A 19,375-nucleotide genomic window follows, 5' to 3' on the forward strand; every position below is an offset into this window, starting at 1 on the left:
GGTGGTTGTACGCAAGAGCAATATTGGCGCCAAAAAATTTATATCGTTAATAAAATCTACACTTATATTTTAAAAGAGGTTCAAGGGGAATTGAAGGAGTATTTGTCAATAGATACAATCATGAATACAGAACAAAGCACTTCATGTCCTGCGGAGTTTTTAAATTCACTAAAGGGGCCCGCCTCGTCAGGGGTGTATGTGTGTTAGTGAGGCGGGATGATAAGCGCGACGCTCGCTGGTGCTTCTAGCGCGGTATCGCCTCTAAGCGCAAGGCTCTGAACTGACGCGCAGTCTTCTCGTTGTCACAGGATAACTGTGGAATTTGAGCGGTGACCGCAACATTATATGGCCGAGAAATGAAGATGAAGGTGTAATGCAAGTCCCTTAAGTGCTTTTAATAATCTGTACGGGTTGTTTTACGCCTAAAAATTACTCTGAAAACATGCGTTTTAGCCATTTTAACTCTTCTAGAAATACAGTTTAAAAACATGATCCAAAATTAAAAGTACTTTTCGGGCATCAGCGAACTCTTAAATGCTTTTCGTAAACATACCCCACTCGGATATCTTGAGTAGTATTGAAATCGCGTTGTTTTTCCTGAAGCTCTGCGCACCGTCTGTGTGACCAGGTAGGCGGAACCCTTAAGGGGCAAAGTCTTTAAGCTTGCAGTCGGCAGTCGTATGCTCGACGAATTGCCGTCGTCCGGGGACTCGGGTTCGAGACCCGGAGTGGTTCCTAGCGGGAAAGGCTGTTATCAATGGAATGTTTCCGGGTGGGTGCCAGACTAGCTCTGTTCCTAGTCGAGAGGTGGGTCGTGGGGGCGGTTGCCCCTGCGTGGCCCACTAGGACCGTCGGCGGTGTTGCGTGGGATATGAAGGATTCCCTACTTGGTGGTGGTTGGGGTTTTGTATGACTGATTAATTAGGCGCTGAATTAATGCGGCAAATGACGTGCGCCGTTTATTCGTACGACTGTGTGTTTGGCGTAATACAGTGGATTACACACCACGTCGTACAGAAGCTGACATCACGCAATACACAAGTTACACATTACACAGAGTCACTCTAAAATGTTACATGAATAAGACGTTGCACAAAATTACTAAAAATGTTACGTGAATAAGGCGTTGAGTGTGATTGGAGGCGGCCAATCCCGTATGTCTTTGCTTCAAGGCGGTGTTCGCGCCAACTGTGGTGGAGCGCGGACCGCAGCTAACTTAGTCCAAGTCCTACGTTGGTGAGGTCAGCGCCGGGGCGCGTGACTTTAACAAAAGTTCGGGGTTTCGGGAGACGGCCCGTGCTGTATGCTGGCAAACTGCCCCGCGGACCAAGTGTGGTGCAGGGAGTTTTGAATTTACGCGGCCAGATTAAGTCCTAGACCGAAAGGTTGGACCGGATACGCACGGAGAGCTTAATAAAAACGTTTCGGTGGCGTGACTATATTTACCAGGAGTTACTTCAGTGTAGACAAAGGATGCTGCCTCTCCGTGGGACGTGCGTCCGCCCCGGTCCACGAGTCGCGCTGTACTGCCGTGGTGTCATGGCGTCCGGCCGAGGCTCGGTGTCCTCTCACGCCGGGGTTGACCTCATTACGTTATTTTCCAAATTAACAAGTTATCAAGAGATTTTAAGAGCGCTAAATTCTTACATTAATTATTCAAACTAAATTTAAATTAAACATCCCTTCTACGATTTAGATTTAGCCTGTTTACAGATTATGTTTTTCAACTGTAAGTCACACCAGAGACGGTTCGTCTTTTGCCGGACCGCTCTGGTGGGGAGTAAAAACCCAACATAGGTAGGTAACAATTATGTCACCTGAAACACTTAATTAATACAGGTAGAAGGCCGCCAGGGGGACACTCGCACACGTACTGACACATTTTCACACGTGAGTGCCCGGGCACTCCTACGTCGCATTTTCATTGAGAGAACGTTTAACCAATGCGCAATGTTGTTTTTATTCTGCATGTGATTTATCAGAGGGATTGACTGTAGTGTCGGTCTGGTTATTATGGGGCCGGATTCTACCTTGTCTGCTGGTGGTTCGCCTGTCTCGGTTGGGCCATGGCTAGGGGCGCGTTCCGTTAGCGGGGTTGAATACTGGCGGTTGCAGGTCGGGCTTTAGGGTGGCCTTCGGTCGGACGACGTCAGAATTACATTAATTTCTGTTCGCGGGAGTCAGCCCGGACCGTAAAGTGACTGCGTCGCGAACCGTTGTTCCACAACGAGCAAAATTTAAAGCGGCCGGGTTAAGCCCTGCACCGGAAAAGGACACGGGGGCATGCGGGGAGAGGAAAAGAGGTTTTAGTGAATTATGATATTTATTAGAATGAAGAATCAGGAGTAGAAAAGTTGAAGTCTCCCCGCGGGATCACACGTCCGCCCCGGCCCGTGAGTAAAACTCTACTGCCGCTTTGTGCCGGCTTGGGAGGAGAGGAAGCGTCATGACGCGTCGAACTTTCTAATGTGCCATTATTCCAATTTTATAATTATAATTAGTCATTATTATTTCTAGAACCCTCGTATCTTAATTACATCTGTCTCAATTAGTTGGCAGAAGGCCTATAATAATAATACATAATAAAATTGAGATTAATAATATTTGAAAATAAAAAGTGAAGCTAGAGACTGTCTGTCACTTGTTGACTACTCCAGTGGCTATTTGCAAGTAAAAACAGGGAGGTGAATTAAGTTGATTAACACTGTGGTTAATTATTGGCAGAAGGCCGCAAGAGATGTTCCGGACGTTTATTAATTGTGGTTTCCCACGGGGAAAACCGCTGCACCCCTACGATGCACTTTCACTATTAAGGGTTGTTCTGTTAATTAAAAATCGCTTAATTTCTCACAGTAATTAAAGATGCATAAGAACTGTTTGGTGGTGTTGGCATATGGATGTAATCTGTGAAGGCACTCACCGGCGTCGACGGCTCGCTTGACTCACGTGACATGGGCTAGGGGTGCGTTCCATTAGCGGGGTTTAATACTGGTGGGTGGAGGCCAGGCTTTATGACCTTCGGAGGGACGACGACAAGTACTACTCCAACAGTGTTAGGTTGTCTAGTGGTACACAGAGGGCTTAACAGAAATTAAGTCCTTGTGAGGGCTATTATGGCGACAACAGTTAACGAGCTCTTGACAATGTAGACATGCAGCGTAACGTCTTCTTACTTTGTCTTACCACTCGGCCTAGTGTGCCACCAATTAGTATTTTTGGCACAATTCTAAATTTGAATTTTTGAAAAATAATGTCGCCAGGCATTTTTTTGCTGCAAGAACTTAAACTTTTTCCGCCTCTTGTACACTCCTGTTTAATCTTTGTAAGACCTGTCAGCGCAATCTTTCTCAGCATAAATATAATTTTGCCAACTGTCTAATAACCCAGCATGTGCTATTGTCTTATCACCGCCTTGGTGCACGTCCGGCGCCTGTAATTCTCCCCCGAGCCGTGACAAGAAGTGCTATGTCCTGCAAGCTATTAGAGCAGCTAGGTTCTGAGAGCCAGCCTTACGCGTGCGATTTCAGGCACGAGCATGGGTCATTTTGCTGGAATCCTCGACACATCGCAGGCCTCTGAAGAGAATGTTTCCCACTGACAGCAGCACATTTCACATCCCCCCCCCCCCTTTTCAGCCTTTCCAGGGAACCAGGCCCAGTGCAATCTCAAGGACACCTATCAGTCTCCAACTGTATCGCATCTGCCCTCGAGTGGCAGAGTTGAGAGTTATTTGCCCTGGGTGTTTTAACGCCCACTAAACGCCTGCCCCCTGGCACCTCACGCAACCAACAGTGCTTGGATTTATCATGTTTTTTTTTGTAAATGGCTGTGAAATGTGTGACCTAATTTTGTTAGCATAAATATATTTATATATAATTTTTTTAATGTATACTCACAGAGAAATTCATTGAGTGAATTACCGAGTGAATTCCAAGCCACCAGAGTGCTACACTAGTCACCTCCATAGGCTCAATGCTTTAGCAGTCGCCTCGTGTAAGTTGATTTCTCCTTGTTTCGGACACTCCCAGTAGGTCGCACTGACATCGGTCTGTACCACTAACTTCGAGATATCGAAGTTAGTATTTCTCAAACACCTCCCTCGGAAATCTTAGGAACCTTTCGGTCCGGAAGCCGAAGTCTCTCCCCCTTCTTTTGATTGACTTCGTCTTTTAATTACGAGTCGCTACCGCCCCAAACTTACTTCGCGCCGCGAGAGCAGACGGACCACACCACATTGTCGGCGAGCCGCACATCAAGACTTCACTCCGGTCGTTGTTTAAAAATGTAATCAGCTAGGCAAGTGATGTGGTTCCTAAAACTATTAGTAGTTAGTAATTAGTCAGTCTGCATACCTCGTAGATGTAGTCATGCTTCGTTAATAATACTTAATAATATTTTCTATTTTTTAAAATTATGTAAACGTCCGCGACAACCGCGTCTTCGCGAGCTCCGCACCCTGGCTGATGCTAGAAGCCATCTCCCTGTATGACAGGGTCCAAGGGCTGGATGCGGACCTAACAACGCCACCCTCGAATCCTTCCTCCAGCAATCAGGACGACTAAGGTTCCCTGACACCTCGTTAGCAGCTCAACTTCGACCAGCGAACATCAAACCTCTGGACCTTCAGCTTTTTTATATCTTCAGAATAACAGTAAGTTCACAATGTTTAAAATATAGGAACAACATAAATTTTTCTTTCGGGACTTTAATCGCTCTAAGCGCTCACTCTGGGATTGTAAAACTTTACCTGTTTATTGTTTCTGATTCTATTTTAATTATGTGCAATGAAACTTTATGGTAATTTTCTAATTAGGGCCGGCCCATTTCTTAAATTATGTAATTGTAATATAATTAAACATAATTGAATAATTGTTATATATTTGTCAACTAATTTATCAAAAGCTATTATGTAACTAAAAGAGTCACCAGTTACACAAGTCATCAAGAGAGAGTGAAGTGTGACAAAATGATAGCAGAGCTTAGGTTTACTGTTTACTCTGTTATTACTATGTGTAACACTAGTTTCCGGTTCACAGCGCGGGAATCCGAAGACACCTGAACCCCTCCGAGTGGCTCCGATCACTTGACTAAGAGCCGGTTTTATGACCCCCGCCCCCCCGGCTAAAGTTCCAGCTAAAATTTAACCGCAGGCTAGCTCTTATTTCGGTTTTATGACCTCCTGTTAACATCTACCTTCCAGTTAAAGTCCCGGCTAACCTAGCGGGTGGATGAACCAGCCGCTAGCTGCTTAACCGGAGCCTAAGCAACAGAAAATAAAATGGCGATGTATCAGGCGAGGTTAGTTGTTGATAGTGATTATGACTATTTGAGGAATTCTATTGAAGATTTGCAGGATGCGATGGAATAATTTATTACTAAATATAAAATGCTTCGCCGTATTCGTCAAAGTTTTATTAAAAATTACATGGCATGAAAGTGTAGTCACGCTTTTCTATTCTCGTCGAGTCGTGTATTATTATTTGACTTCAATTGATCACGAAGTACATAAACGTATGCAATGTATATAAACTTAAATGTTCCTGCTTAAGAATATGTGCAAATAAGTGAATTTTAAAATTGCAAAATGAGGGTTATTATTACCTATAAAATGTGTGTTTTCGTGGAAGTTGTATCTGTGAATTTTTATTCGTAATACAGTGGACATATGCCGGGAATGAAATGCACTTCATACGACTTCAGACGTGGTTCTAATTCAATGAATACAATTGAATGTGAAAATAAATGTTACCCAATTATCCCTTCCCTATCTTACAAACCTTTAGGTAACTTACTTATTATCTACCTGCCACACAAGTGCAAAACGAAAACAGCACTGGAATTATTCTGTTTCCCGTATCCAAGTTTATCCCTTGATCCTATCGGCATGGCCCTTTATATGTTGGTCTTGTTTAACATTAGACTTGCTGTTTTAATTTAGAATGTTGAAAAATCCTGTACATAACTCAAAATACCTAACATATCACGATACAAACAAATTATGTCAGGTCTTGTAAAAATGTATTTCTTTCGTATACATTTTACAATCATAATTATTTCCCCAGCAGTGAATATGTCTAGGATCTCTTGACCTACTAAATTAAAACAGCAAGCATCCTATACCACAAACTAATTCCACCAGGATCGGATTAATTTGGATACATGATACAAAACTTTTAGTACAAAAATGAAACCTACCCCAGTGAAATGAAAATCGACAAGTATTTTCCCGAAACAGGGTCTATATTATTTGATTATGAAAGAAATAAGTGTTCTCTAGCAAAAATGTCATCCCTATTTATTTGTTTGTTTAGAATATCTTCGTTAGTTTTGGCTTAATATATAACCTAACAAAATCATGAGTTTCAATACAAGAGTAAAGTTGAAAACACACGGTTTTGAATCTTAAATTGTAATTTTATGGTTTAATACAAAGCAGGTCTGACGTCGAAGTAGTTTTTGGTTAATTTAATTATATCTGTTGAAAGATAAAGTTCGCTGCATATTTCTTTACTGCTGTTGTAAACATTCCGAATCACATTCTGAATAACAATCTACCAGAAAAAAAAACTGTCTTGCAACAAAAGTTACCAAATTCTGGTTTATTTCATTACCAACACACCCATTATTACACCACACGCTTCGTCAGGTTCCGGGTAGCCAACTGCAGGCTAAGTATGGGTCATAATACACCCCTCGTTCGTTAACCGGAGGCTAGCCTAACCTGAAGGCTAGCTAACCCTTAGATTTAGCCGGAGGTCATAATACCGGCCCTAAGCACACCAAACACCTGGTGCACACGTCGTGCATTGGAAGCGTTGAATTTATGACCGCAGGCATTTACATGTTTCTGGATCTATATGTACGTTGTCGGAAGTTAATGTAACAATATACATACCAATTTACATTGCGACATATACAATGTGTATAAAATTCCACTGCAAAAAATATTGATTGCACTTTTGTTTCAAATTTTTGCCATTAATTTTTGGAGTACTGCTACTCACATTTAAATCACTATGCTTATGGCATGTGCAGATTTGACACTAAACAATGCATTATAAAACATAATCTAATAGGTTTTACGTCATCCGTTGTGCTTTCCTCAGTCGCTAAGGTCGCTCTTGCCCATCGCCGTCGCTTTTGTCCGTATGCACCGGGAGTAAGCGAGTGTGAGTGTTAGTGCAGCAGCCCAGTGTGTGTGTGCAGACATGTGACATTCGTCCGTTTACAAGATGCGGCAACTAGGTTCCCTCGACTGCCCCACAGCGACTGCGGAGCGCGTCTGTCATGGTTCCACACCTCCAAGAGTGGAGGGAGGGGAGGGCCCGCTACTGCGCGCCCGCTGGCTCTGGAGTCATTGGAAGTGCAAGAGCAAGTGGTGAGAGGTCTGACTGACAACCAAAGCAGCCCTGACAATTGCTACACCCACGTCGAGTGAAACATAGCCCTGCAGACAAGGGTGTTGAGACCAGAGGAGCAGTTGCGAGAGGCAGAACTGCGGGCAGCTGACCGCCTGAGGACGAGTGGAGTCACCGTCGAGAGATGCTGGCTCGCGTCGACTGGGAGAAGCAGCTACAGGGTGAGAACAGCCTCATCATCCAAGCCATCCCCTTTCCCCTGCCACTATTGCCCAAACCTACCCCTGAGATCGAGCCGAGCCCCAACCCACATCGACGACCACCAGGGGACAGGCAGAACCAGCATCAAGTTATATTATCATCCGGTTTGCATGAAGAAATAAAACTGTTTGCATTTTTTTTCCTTTACAGTAAGAGACTTTGCGAGATATTATGATGTTACGAATGTTTTTAAGCTTATATATACATTTAAATCTCCGACTTGCCTTTTTACAAGTAAAAAACTCTAAATTTACAATCAAAAATTTGACTAAAACATTTATCAAAAATGAAGTAATATTCTCGATACATATTATCTGCCGTCCGCCGCGGTCTCGTGTTCGAGGTCGGGCGCAGGTCCTAGCAGGGTGGCTGGCTTTCTTAGAGATTTCTGTTCCGGGAGGGCGCCAGGCTAGCTCGGTGTCTAACCGTGTGATGGTCGTGGGTTCGTTGCCCCAGCGTGGTCCGCTAGAACCGTCGGCGGTGATGGAATTTTTTTCCTGATTAGGTTGGGTTGTTTAGGTTAATTTACATACACTGTTCTGGTTGTTCTACGGGTCGCACGTCGCGCACGGGAGGTGCGGGGTGGACTTTTTATTGTTCACGATTGACACTGGTTCATTACATTGGGCGCGAGGTTTACTCGGCGGTACATGACTGCCAATGAGGCGTCGGAACACGTAGAAGTTTTGATTACACTATTATTACAATTACACTTGATAAAACGGCACTCTGTGGTGCTTTTACGTACACGATTACACTGCACACGTTATCTGAGAGGGCCACCTGCGTGCCTCTACGTGTGTTTACTTATTAAGTCCTCATGCCAGTCGCAGTCGAGGGAGGGCATTCGATTAGCATCGGCTAATCTCGTAATCTGTAACTTGCGACGCGCGGGCCCACCTGTGTGGACCGCGGCTCGCTACTAAATTAAAAACACGTTTAAGCTTGAATGTAGCCTGTGCCTGTGCACTGGGCGATTAACTAAAGTTCTGGGGTGGCGGGAGACGGCCCGTACCGTATACTGCACGGCCCCACGTAATGCTTTGTGTGGGGCGTGTTAAATTGACGCGGCTGGGTTAGGCCCTACACCGGAAAAGGACCGGGCGCACACGGGGAGTATTTAAAAAAAGGTTTTGGTTGTGACTATAATTACCAGATGGATGTTCGGTGAAACAAAGAGATGCTGGCTCCCCGTGGGACGTACGTCCGTCCCAGTCCGCGAGTCGCGCTGTACTGGCGTCTGGCCCTGGCGCGAGGGGAGGGGTGAGCTCCCTGTCGCGCCAGAGTTTCTAAAGTTCCGTTATTCGTAAAAATCTATATAATTAACTAATTTTAAGTAGCTCTAAATTCACATAATAAAACTTAATGATTAACTTAATATCTTTATATGTTTTAGAATTGACATTTAATAAGTTTGTCTAAAATAAGTTTGAATATTAGAGTCAAGCTGGAGACTGTCTGTTTCTTGATAACTACTCCAGTGGCGAATGATAATGCTAATTTGGGGCGGTTTGCGTTACGTCACACGTTTCACTACTGAATTTAGGCTGAAGGCCGCAAGGGTTGCACTCACAGCTGTTTTAGTAGAAAACTACACGTGAGTGACCCGGGCACTCCTACATCGCACTCTATTAATTAGGGGCTTTTGTTTGTTTTTGATTACTTTATTATTGTGTGGGGAATTTCGTAGGCACGGGGAGTGCGTTGCATGCGTAATTAAAATGGTTCGCTATTCTCTACCTTGGGCTGCGGTCCGCTCACTTGACTCGGGTGGGCCATGGCTAGGGGTGCTTTCCATTAGCGGAGCCGAGTACTGGCGGGTGCAGGTCGGGCTTTGGGGTGGCCTTCGGTCGTACGATGTCATATCTATATACTAAATGTTAAATATATGTGTTGAAAATAATTCTGTTTCCTATTGTTTCTGTTTTAAAAATAATATATATTGTATTTGGAGCAATGAATAAATCGCACTACAGCTCTGGCAATTACTGTCGCTGCAAGGCATTATTTTATTTTTATTTTTTAGACAACAGCCCCTCCACGTTGAAGTCAGTCTCGCACAACTGAAGTGATTGCGAGCCCTTTTTTGGTACCAAAGGTGAGTTAAGAAGGAACTTCACGTGCCAGACCAAGGCCTATACGCTTTCTGTTGAGCGAGAGAAAGTGCCGGTATTGTCTGTTCCCTCCCCCTAGAGAGGAACGAAGTGACTAGCCGGCGAATGTGCGTCATTGTTCTGAGATATGGACCACAGAGGTAAGTCGTATTTGTACCCCGATGGTCCTTGTATGTTAAAAATGATAAGCAGCAGTAAACCAGTGTCTCACTGGAGGAAACCTGCTGCCCAGGAGTTAGAAATTAGCTCGCCCGATAGCCCAGGAGGGGATCAGGGAGTTGTGATTGGAAAGGTTCCCACAGCGGCTGGGCCTCAGCAACTGTGGGAGGATGTAATTGGCACTAGGGCCGTGGGCATGGCAGGCGACACGCAATGAGTGGTTGAAAGCCGGCCTGCATATTGGCCCGACAGAGCGCCTACAGGTTCGCTTTCGCGCGCGCCCCTGCAGAAGCCCTGCAGACTCACACCGAACAGCGTGCCCCGCCCGCAACCTGGCGGCCATGCGCGGAACACGCGCCGCGCCGCACGCCTCTCATGTTCGGGCGGCCTGTTGGGTCTTCTCCTCTCGCTGTCCGCTTCTTTCTTCGAGTGTTCAGTTAGCCTTTCATGACATGGGGCAATACATCCCCTAACTGATGGCGTTGTGTTGTGTTGCCCCCATTTTTTGTGCGACGCCAGCGAGCCACAAAAAGGCTACCGCGATCCCGACGGTCTGCTTCAGGCGAAACTTGTGTCTTCTTCAGGCCACCCAAGTCACCAGAGGCGTCGCTGTTTGGTCCGCGAGTCAGTATTTGTGTATTTCTGACTACCCCAACTGCTCATCACAGCTGGGGCCCCGCAATCTGCCATCCGCGGGACGCGCTCGGTCGCAGTCCTTTTCCCCGGCCTACACAATGCATTTCACTCCCCTTCCGCACCGTCAAAGACGATAAACCCCAGGCGGAACAGTCGGAGAGCTGCCTGCGATGTGTACACTGCGGAATCCAGGCCGAGCTGCAAGGCATTACTTTCACCTGCCAGCTGTCCCTTCAGAGATGTCACACACTACCAACCAATGGCGCGCGAGCAACCGGAGCGGTCACCTCTGAGATTACACAATTGTGCGTCAATTTTGCTGTTTGCTAAACTAAGGGAATAGAAATTAGGTTATCTACCTTTTTTTATTAATTAGTTAGTGAAACATAATTCAGTATTCAACTTTCTTAAATGTTCACCTTAAAATCTAAATTGTAGTCAAATTGTCACTTAATAAAGCCATTTGTTGCTCACTGGATTTGCTTTTAAAAAGTTTTAATATTATTTGATGCAAAATGTGTTTCTGTATTTTTGTCGCAATTTTCCATGTCAAAACTTCAAATAATAAGTGTTTATGCTTCTGGCTATTAAACACATCTAAAAGTTGTCAAATAATGTTTTTTTTTATTTATTTGGTGTATCATACAGTTGGTACATCGTACTTGGAAAAGGTTTTTCTGCTTTAGATTGAGATTAGACTGAGTTTGCATGTGTTGATTGTTTTATACGGGTACAAATTGTTTATTTAATGTTACGTAAATTTTACTAACCATCCAACACCTAAACGTCCTGACAAACAATATTATTGATATATGTACACTTTTTGTTACAGTTGTGTCGGAAAAGTGTGTCCGCTTAGCAAGAATTTTTTTTATATTTGTGCTTAGGCGGTTGGGATAAAAATATTTTATGATGTATTCTTGAAAGTTCTTTCCTTATTCGAGTTCTGAACCGTTTACAGAGCTTTCTTGAAGTGAGTAAATACATTACCTACCATAGAGTGTTGGTAGATTTTATAATGGAAGAAAAATCTGAATCAAATAATAACAGCCAGAAGGCTAATTCTTGTGCTAATGATACAAAGTCAAAACATTCTAAAAAGAGAAATCCGCATAAGAAGAACGGTAGTGGTGATGAAAATAACACAGATGCTTTACCAAAAGAATTGCCTCCACCAGCAAGATGCAATGTGTCTATTCAGGAGATCAAAGAAGCTATGGAAGTCCTGTCATTTCAGCAAGTGTACAAGCCAGCGAAGACGACAGAAGAAGCACTTCGCCAGCAACACAACTTCTGGAATACACAGCCAGTTCCGAAATTAGATGAGAAAATTACATGCAATGAGCCCATCGAACCAGACAGGGATGCTGCAGAAATACGCCAGGAACCATATTCGTTGCCAGATGGTTTCCAGTGGGACACTTTAAATCTAAGTGAACCTCTTGTGCTGAAAGAGCTGTACATGTTGCTGAACGAAAACTATGTAGAAGACGACGATTCCATGTTTAGATTCGACTACCCGCCCGAGTTCTTGAAATGGGCCCTGCAACCTCCTGGGTGGAGGCAAGAGTGGCACTGTGGGGTGCGTGTGATTCGTAGTCACCGCTTGGTAGGGTTCATCAGCGCCATCCCGGCCACGTTGCGGATATACGACCACACGCAGAAGATGGTGGAGATCAACTTCCTGTGCGTGCACAAGAAGCTGCGCTCCAAGCGGGTGGCTCCCGTGCTCATCAGAGAGATAACACGGCGAGTGAACCTGACCGGGATATTCCAGGCAGCGTACACGGCAGGCGTGGTGCTGCCCAAGCCCGTGGGCATGTGCCGCTACTGGCACCGCTCTCTCAACCCCCGCAAGCTCATCGAGGTGAAGTTTTCCCACCTGAGTCGCAACATGACCATGCAGCGCACCCTGAAACTGTACAAGCTGCCGGAGAGCACGCGCACCCCGGGGTTCCGCAAGCTGACGGAGCGTGACCTGCCCGCGGCCCGTGTGCTGCTCGCGGAGTACTTGCGCAAGTTTGACCTGGCGCCGGTGTTCGACGAGGAGGAGTTCCGGCACTGGTTCCTGCCCCGGCCGGGGGTCATCGACAGCTTCGTGGTGGAAGAAGGCTCACAGCTCACGGACCTGGTCAGCTACTACATCCTGCCGTCCACGGTTATGCACCACCCCACGCACAAGCAGCTCAGAGCTGCGTATTCCTTCTACAACGTGTCCACGCGCACGGGCTGGGTGGACCTGGTCTGCGACGCACTCATCACGGCCAAGAACAACGGCTTCGACGTGTTCAATGCCCTGGACCTGATGGACAACAAGATGTTCCTGGAGGAGCTCAAGTTCGGCATCGGAGACGGCAACCTGCAGTACTATCTGTTCAACTGGCGCTGCCCTCCCATGCAGGCCCACAGGATCGGCCTGGTGCTGCAGTGAGCCCACGATCGGGGTCCTGCTCTTTGGTAACTAACTTGTGTTTGAAATGCTTGCTTTTTCGTCATGTGTGTAACGGTAATTTAAATATTTCAAAACTGCAGAATATGTGTGGCGAAGATGGTGGCTCAAGTCTTATGCGTCACAGAAAAGTTTACGCATTTAAATGTGGTGCTTGTAGTTTGTACATGATTCCTTATATTGTCGGCAAGTGTTGCTAATTCGACATCCTTGTGCAGTCAGTGAAGCAACAGTAATTCACATTGTACACTTAATATTAATATTATAAGTCTACTTTATAAATTTTGGATAAAATTGTCCAAATTTATTTCTTCAAAACGTCTTGTCAATTGATACTATGCTTTTGCAGCAATCAGCATACCGGAGTTAATAATTAAGATGGATCTGTTTGTAATATGATTGTATTTGATTATAAAATGGTTTGTTTATGTTTGGGTCATGAAATGTTATCTCTTTTTTTCTTTGGCATTAGTTTCACAGGTGCAGACCTGCTGGTCAGGCATTTACAATGCATACAAAGAAGTTATTGCCATCTCCTAGTTTATGGTTGGTTGGTTTTTATTTATTATGTACATATTGTTTTCTTAAACAGCAATACTAATGTCATTAAATCAGTTGTAGGGTGCAGGCCTCTGACTTTTGATTGATGGATACCCTTGTGATTAAGCTTCCGCTTTATGGCCATGAAAATTCTTATTCAATCTCCACAAAATGAGTTGCAATTTTTTTTGTTGTGCAGTAAAAGTTAGTTCACTTTAAATTTATGCTTACTAATGCGGAACTGATACCTGTTTTTTGTTCCATGCGCTTCATCAAAATAATATTTTATGCTGTCGATACTCTCAGTATTTGTTTCTTATACCCACTGAGTTTTTTATTTTATAATGCAGGAGTATTCAAACAGAATTTTTTATTTGACTTATTTAAACCAACAGTTACTGAAATACATGTCTAAACTGAATATTGCATCTGTAGAAGCAGTATTTTTGCAGATTATTTCTATCTGATACCTAGAATTCTGCCCGTTATTTGGTATGTTTATCAGCTGAGTGCTTAAGGTAAAATAATAAAATGTAATCTAAGCCTTTATGAAAGTGTCAGTGGAACTCAAACTAACCTAAACAAAATGAGTGATTCACACTGTGGCGACCTTAACTTAAGCAATTATTATTATTATTTTTTTTTTTAATTTTTATCTGTAGATTCCACACTGAATTGAGCAACTCTTCTTTCTGAACCATCCCACTGTTTCCCCATAACCAATTTGCTTGAAATTAATGCATGACATTTTGCATGTGTCTATGCAGGTTTTACCTGGGCCCAACTTATCTAGGTTTTAGTCTAGAGTTAAGAAGTGAGGGGAGTTAGTCATGGTGCCAATTGCAGCCATGGCTGGCCAATCCACTCCTAGTACATTATGCATGTTACCCTCCTGCATGGTTTAAACTCAGCATGAGTAGAACGTATAGGCTTCGGCCTGAGATGCACTTCGTCTCCTCCCTAACCTGGACCCCTCCCAAATACACTTAGATCCTAGTTAGGTTAGGAAAAAAGAATAATAATTTACTGCCTTCATTGATATTTTGATAGAAATTTTTTTTAAACTTCAGGTGGGAGAGAGAGAATATACATCATCCTCTACATCAGCCAGTGGCAAGAGCGTAAATACATCAAGTTTTTTTACAAAATGTTGGGAGAAAACTGGGTTCGTAAAGGATATCCCAATTAATTCAATTCAGTTTTATTTATTACTAATGTCTACACTATCAATCAAATTACTGCACTCAAGATCTTTGTCCACAACAGTTAGCCTTATACTGATCATTCAAACATTAAAACTGTCCACTGGAGCCTGGCTCGCCAGTGGCTCACTCTTGTCAGTCTGTCCGCTCACCGCAGTCCTCGACCACTACCTCCCACCACTCACCCCTGCCATACTGCAACATCATCCCGAACTGTCGCTACTGCAGATGCTCTCGAGACTCTCTCAACCAAAGAGACTAATCCCCGGTGGCCAGGTCTTCAGTCGCCTACAGTCGCTGGTATCACTCCTCGATAGGGCCAAGGGCTTGCTGATTGCATGGGTGTCGCCAGTATTTCTCCCTGAGGGGGAGACACTCCTCTTGTTGGCTGGGGGCCATTTTATACCCACGGAGGTCAGGCGTGGAAGCACGTGTGTGTGTGTGTGTCTGTGGCATTGTAGCTTCCAAGCAAACAAACCGATTTTAATTTTTTTTTTGTTTGAAAGGTGACTTGATTGAGAGTGTTCTTAGCTATGATTCAAGAAAATCTGTTCAGCTGTTTAAAAATCATCAGCTCTTTTCTAGTTGATGAAGGGATGTGAGCAACTTCCACAGGTATGATCAATTCGAAATTTGGTATCCTGTTACTTCAATGATATTGGAAGAACATGATTACCTTGACCTGATGCAGTATGGTGCAGACTACAAAAACAAAACAATTGTAAAATATGATAGTGTTTAATGCATTTTAATTACTAATAGTAGCTTCAAGGGAGAATTATAAAGTCTGGGATATTTTAAATTTTTAAGTTTTTTTTTTTATTCTGAAAATCAGACTTGTGAGTCTGTGTTATTCACTAGGAATGCAAAGACATATAAAACACAACGGTTTAAGTAGCGTCAAGTAGAAGAAATAAACTCCTATGTTTGAGTAAACATTGCAGTCCCCATATTCAGGGTAGAAGTTGGTTAAACTACCATAAAACCCTCAAGCCAAATCAGTTAATTTGAAACATTTATTACAGGTGGTGCTAGATGATAATGACTAAGTATATATATAAATTTTATTTGAACAAACTAATTCTCAGTGTAAAAAAAATGCTATTTAGCTGTACATACTATTAAGCTGAATTCAGTGTGGCATTTAATGTTTGTATCTATGGCCCTCTTGCCTTTTTATGTCAGCAGCCAAGATTTTGGACAAGCATCTGTATCATGATGCATTATTTTCTAGGTTGTAAGCTATATCTGATGAAGTACTGGAGATAAATGGTGGGTCAGTCTCAGCAATGATGGTTTATTGGGCAGGAATGTGTGGTGATTGATAGTAAACTATTTTTTTTTTGTTTGAAGGGGTTGAAAATTGCTGATTGTAACAAGCAGTTTAGTAAATTTAAATACATTTTTAAAGTAAAATACTGTCTGAACATCTATAGTCTTAAATGCATTCTCAACAGCAGACATCATTATTCCCACTATCAAAACTGCCGACTAGCATTACAAATGAGAAGTGGAGTTCCCAAATGTTGAAATCAATAACCTCAGCACTGGCAGTGGTAAAGGGGACACAGCTAATCACAATGGATGGGGTTTGTTTTTTTAAGTCTCAAAATTTGTATATTCATTTAATATCACAGCAGTAATGTTTTCCTGGAAATATTTGTTGCAGTGTTCTGTAAATGCCTAGACTTAGTGCAAGCTCAGCTCATGGTGATGTTTGGACTGCCATTTGTGATGATGCTTCAGCTTTATACATTTGTTAATGGAATCTAAGAATTTTGGGTTGCAGCACCCAAAATCCAACTGGTGAAGCTGTGGCACGGGTGTAAGGGGTGGAAGGGTGGGGGGGTCAAGTGCTTGAAAAATCATAACTGCGAAACAGGAATGATAAGTGTAATCACGCATACCTTCCCTGGGAATCCTAGATTTTTGCCCTCTGTAAAGTGGGATGACATTTTATGAATCTACTTCTTTTGGTTTCTAAAAGAATTGGTTCGGCAAAGTTTACCACGTGATTTGGCTCTTGTGGCCGGAGCAATCGACGCAACTGCACTCACATGTCCCGACAACTCCAGGTGTACATGTTCGTGTTGCTGTTGCAGACAATCAAGAGGCTCATAGATTGCATGTGGTATGTTGATTGGTGCTGCTTCAATGGCAGAACTGCCACGCTGCAGCGTACTACCAGTTCTGTTTGTCCATTCTCATTGTTCAATGTCTGTAGTGGGGATCAGGTACTACAGTCCTTGTGTGTTTCGTGCGAGGCTGCCTACATTCTCGAGGAGATACCTATGCTCGATAACTTTTCTTATTGACAGGAGTTAGTAGTATCCAAGTTACAGAATCATAGCAAGTGTTTAGCTAACTAACCCAAGCCAATATTCTTTACACAGGTGTCCTCATTATGGAAGGTTAGTGAAAAGTCAGGTAGGTTAGAATTGGTAGGGGAATTTACCTGAAATCCTGGAAAAGTCATGTAAATTCCTTAGAGATGATAATTTGAGAGTAAAATGTTATACTCTTAGGGCGCGGTTACACGGGACCCTGAACTACTTCAGGTGAACATGTTTAAGTAAACACGTTTACAAACGCGAAAGTGTACGGTTACACGGTAGTTGCTGTAAAGTGTGTTCAGCTCTAAAACCGATTGTCTACTGTCAACGAATGTCTGTTGTTGATCTCTATTTTGTATCCAGAAAACGCGGGATTTTCACACTTGTTTATACAGTATTATCAGCAGAAATTGAATGTGTTTTCATATTGCTCAACACTTTTTTACAAATCGGGAATTCAAACAACATGCACAGTAAAACAATTTAAACTTATTTTTTATTATTGTTTGAGCGAGAGTGTTAAGTTTTAAGATAATTAAGGTCAGGATCAATTTTAAAAAAGTATATAATTACCTTTTGATATTTTTTTTGCATTCGGTAAAATATTACTCTAACTTGTGCCAGGAACACTTTCCATCTTGAATTTCTGGAAAGAACTGTTTATATTCTAAACAGCCAATCAGAGGCTAATGTAGAAGATATGTCGATCTGAACTACTTTGCCAACCTGTTTAAGTTAAATGAGAAATGGCCTCGAACGAAACATGTTCAGACTGTGTGTAACCGCACTCAACAGCTGAACATGTTCACCTGAAGTAGTTCAGACTCCCGTGTAACCGCGCCCTTAGTCTACCATCACCCAAACTATGAAAGCATTTTTTTTTCTTCAGATAATGCTTTGTTGCATAGTCATACACATTATAAAATGGTGTATGCAAGTTTCTGTTTGAGATTACAAATTGTTGACAACTGTGAGGATGGTAGAGGCTGGATTATTTTATTTTATGAAAATTGTAAAAATATGTTTAACAATTTTAAAAAAATATTTGCAAAATTTGAAGTTGGGTCAGGGAAATTTTATTAAAAGATTTGTGTGGAAATTCTATAATAAATCCTTGTAACTGCTTCAGTAACATTAATAGAGGCAAGATCAAACCTGCAGGTGTTCATGTTCTTTAATTACCTATATATTGTTGCTTAGCTAACAAAACCATCCTATTAACATTTCAGTAACTTTAAAGGAGAGTCAAAAAACTAATATTTTAAGTACTTATAGTGTGTATTTAATATAATCCTATTTTTGTTTTAAAACATTTTGAAAACTTTTTTTTTTACTATCAAGCAAGGATAACCAACTACACTCCTATTACCTCAGCTTGGAGCATACAGCAGTTAGTATGCTTTGTGTATTTATGCTGTTTAATTTTTGTGCGATGGTGATGCTATCTCTAGACTATTCGCTGTACAAATTGTATCGGTAGATGCAGAACGTCCACTAGAATGCTTTGAAATCAAAAAGTGAATATCATAAAAAATGTCAGCCGGTATTGTTTGCTAAGCAACGATACACAATTTTGCTTCCTTTATTTCTAGAAGCCTGTGAAACTAAGTATGAAATTGTTAGTTGATATAATTTTTCAATGAGATAGCATCCTCTGCAAACAGCTAACATATTATGTATAGTAAATTTGTGATGCTATTTAATTATTTTCCTACATTTAAATGGAACGTATGAAATTGTGATATAATAGTGATACATCCTTAAATTACCAATGAACAGCAGTGTCGTTTCAGTGCACACCATTTACTCAACATTCAGCAACTGTTTCTGAAGCCCCACACCTACAGCAATGTACAGCCAGATATCGTACATTTTGTACTTGGATGGTTGCTACTTCCGAACATTCCTCAAATTGTATAGAAACAGAACTGTTCAGCCCCTATAAACTTTTCCATATTGCAGAATATTTTACATTTCTTGAAATTAAACAGTTTATATAATTATACCAATAGTTAATGTGTGTTAGTCCTAAAATACAATTGTACAAACAAACTATGTTAACATGAAGAGGAAATGTATACATTATGAAATAAAATTGTAAATTTTTTTGAAGGCTACGTATTTTTTTTTTCTTTCCCCCAAACCATATAGTTTGTGTTTATGCAAAATCAAGCAACAGCTCAATATAAAGTTACGTTGTGGACTTTAACTCCTTGCATATGTTATATATAAGCTAAGCATATCCCTAAATTTATTTCAGCAAGTAGTGTGAAATTTGCATTAAAACAAAGATGTGTTTGGTTTGGATTTTTTTTAATGGTTA

The 19,375-nt window shown here is 42.3% G+C and overlaps 1 protein-coding gene across 1 annotated transcript; it reads left to right on the forward strand.

The window, feature by feature from the left end:
- The first annotated feature begins 11,160 nt into the window (after nucleotides 1-11,160).
- LOC134530586 (glycylpeptide N-tetradecanoyltransferase 1) lies at nucleotides 11,161-13,604 on the forward strand. The gene has a single exon (XM_063365559.1). The coding sequence runs from the start codon at nucleotides 11,547-11,549 to the stop codon at nucleotides 12,957-12,959; it is 1,413 nt and encodes a 470-aa protein (XP_063221629.1). The 5' UTR covers nucleotides 11,161-11,546; the 3' UTR covers nucleotides 12,960-13,604.
- Nucleotides 13,605-19,375: the final 5,771 nt, after the last annotated feature.

Source organism: Bacillus rossius, chromosome 3 (assembly GCF_032445375.1).
Source record: "Bacillus rossius redtenbacheri isolate Brsri chromosome 3, Brsri_v3, whole genome shotgun sequence".
NCBI classification, from domain to species: Eukaryota; Metazoa; Arthropoda; class Insecta; order Phasmatodea; family Bacillidae; genus Bacillus; species Bacillus rossius.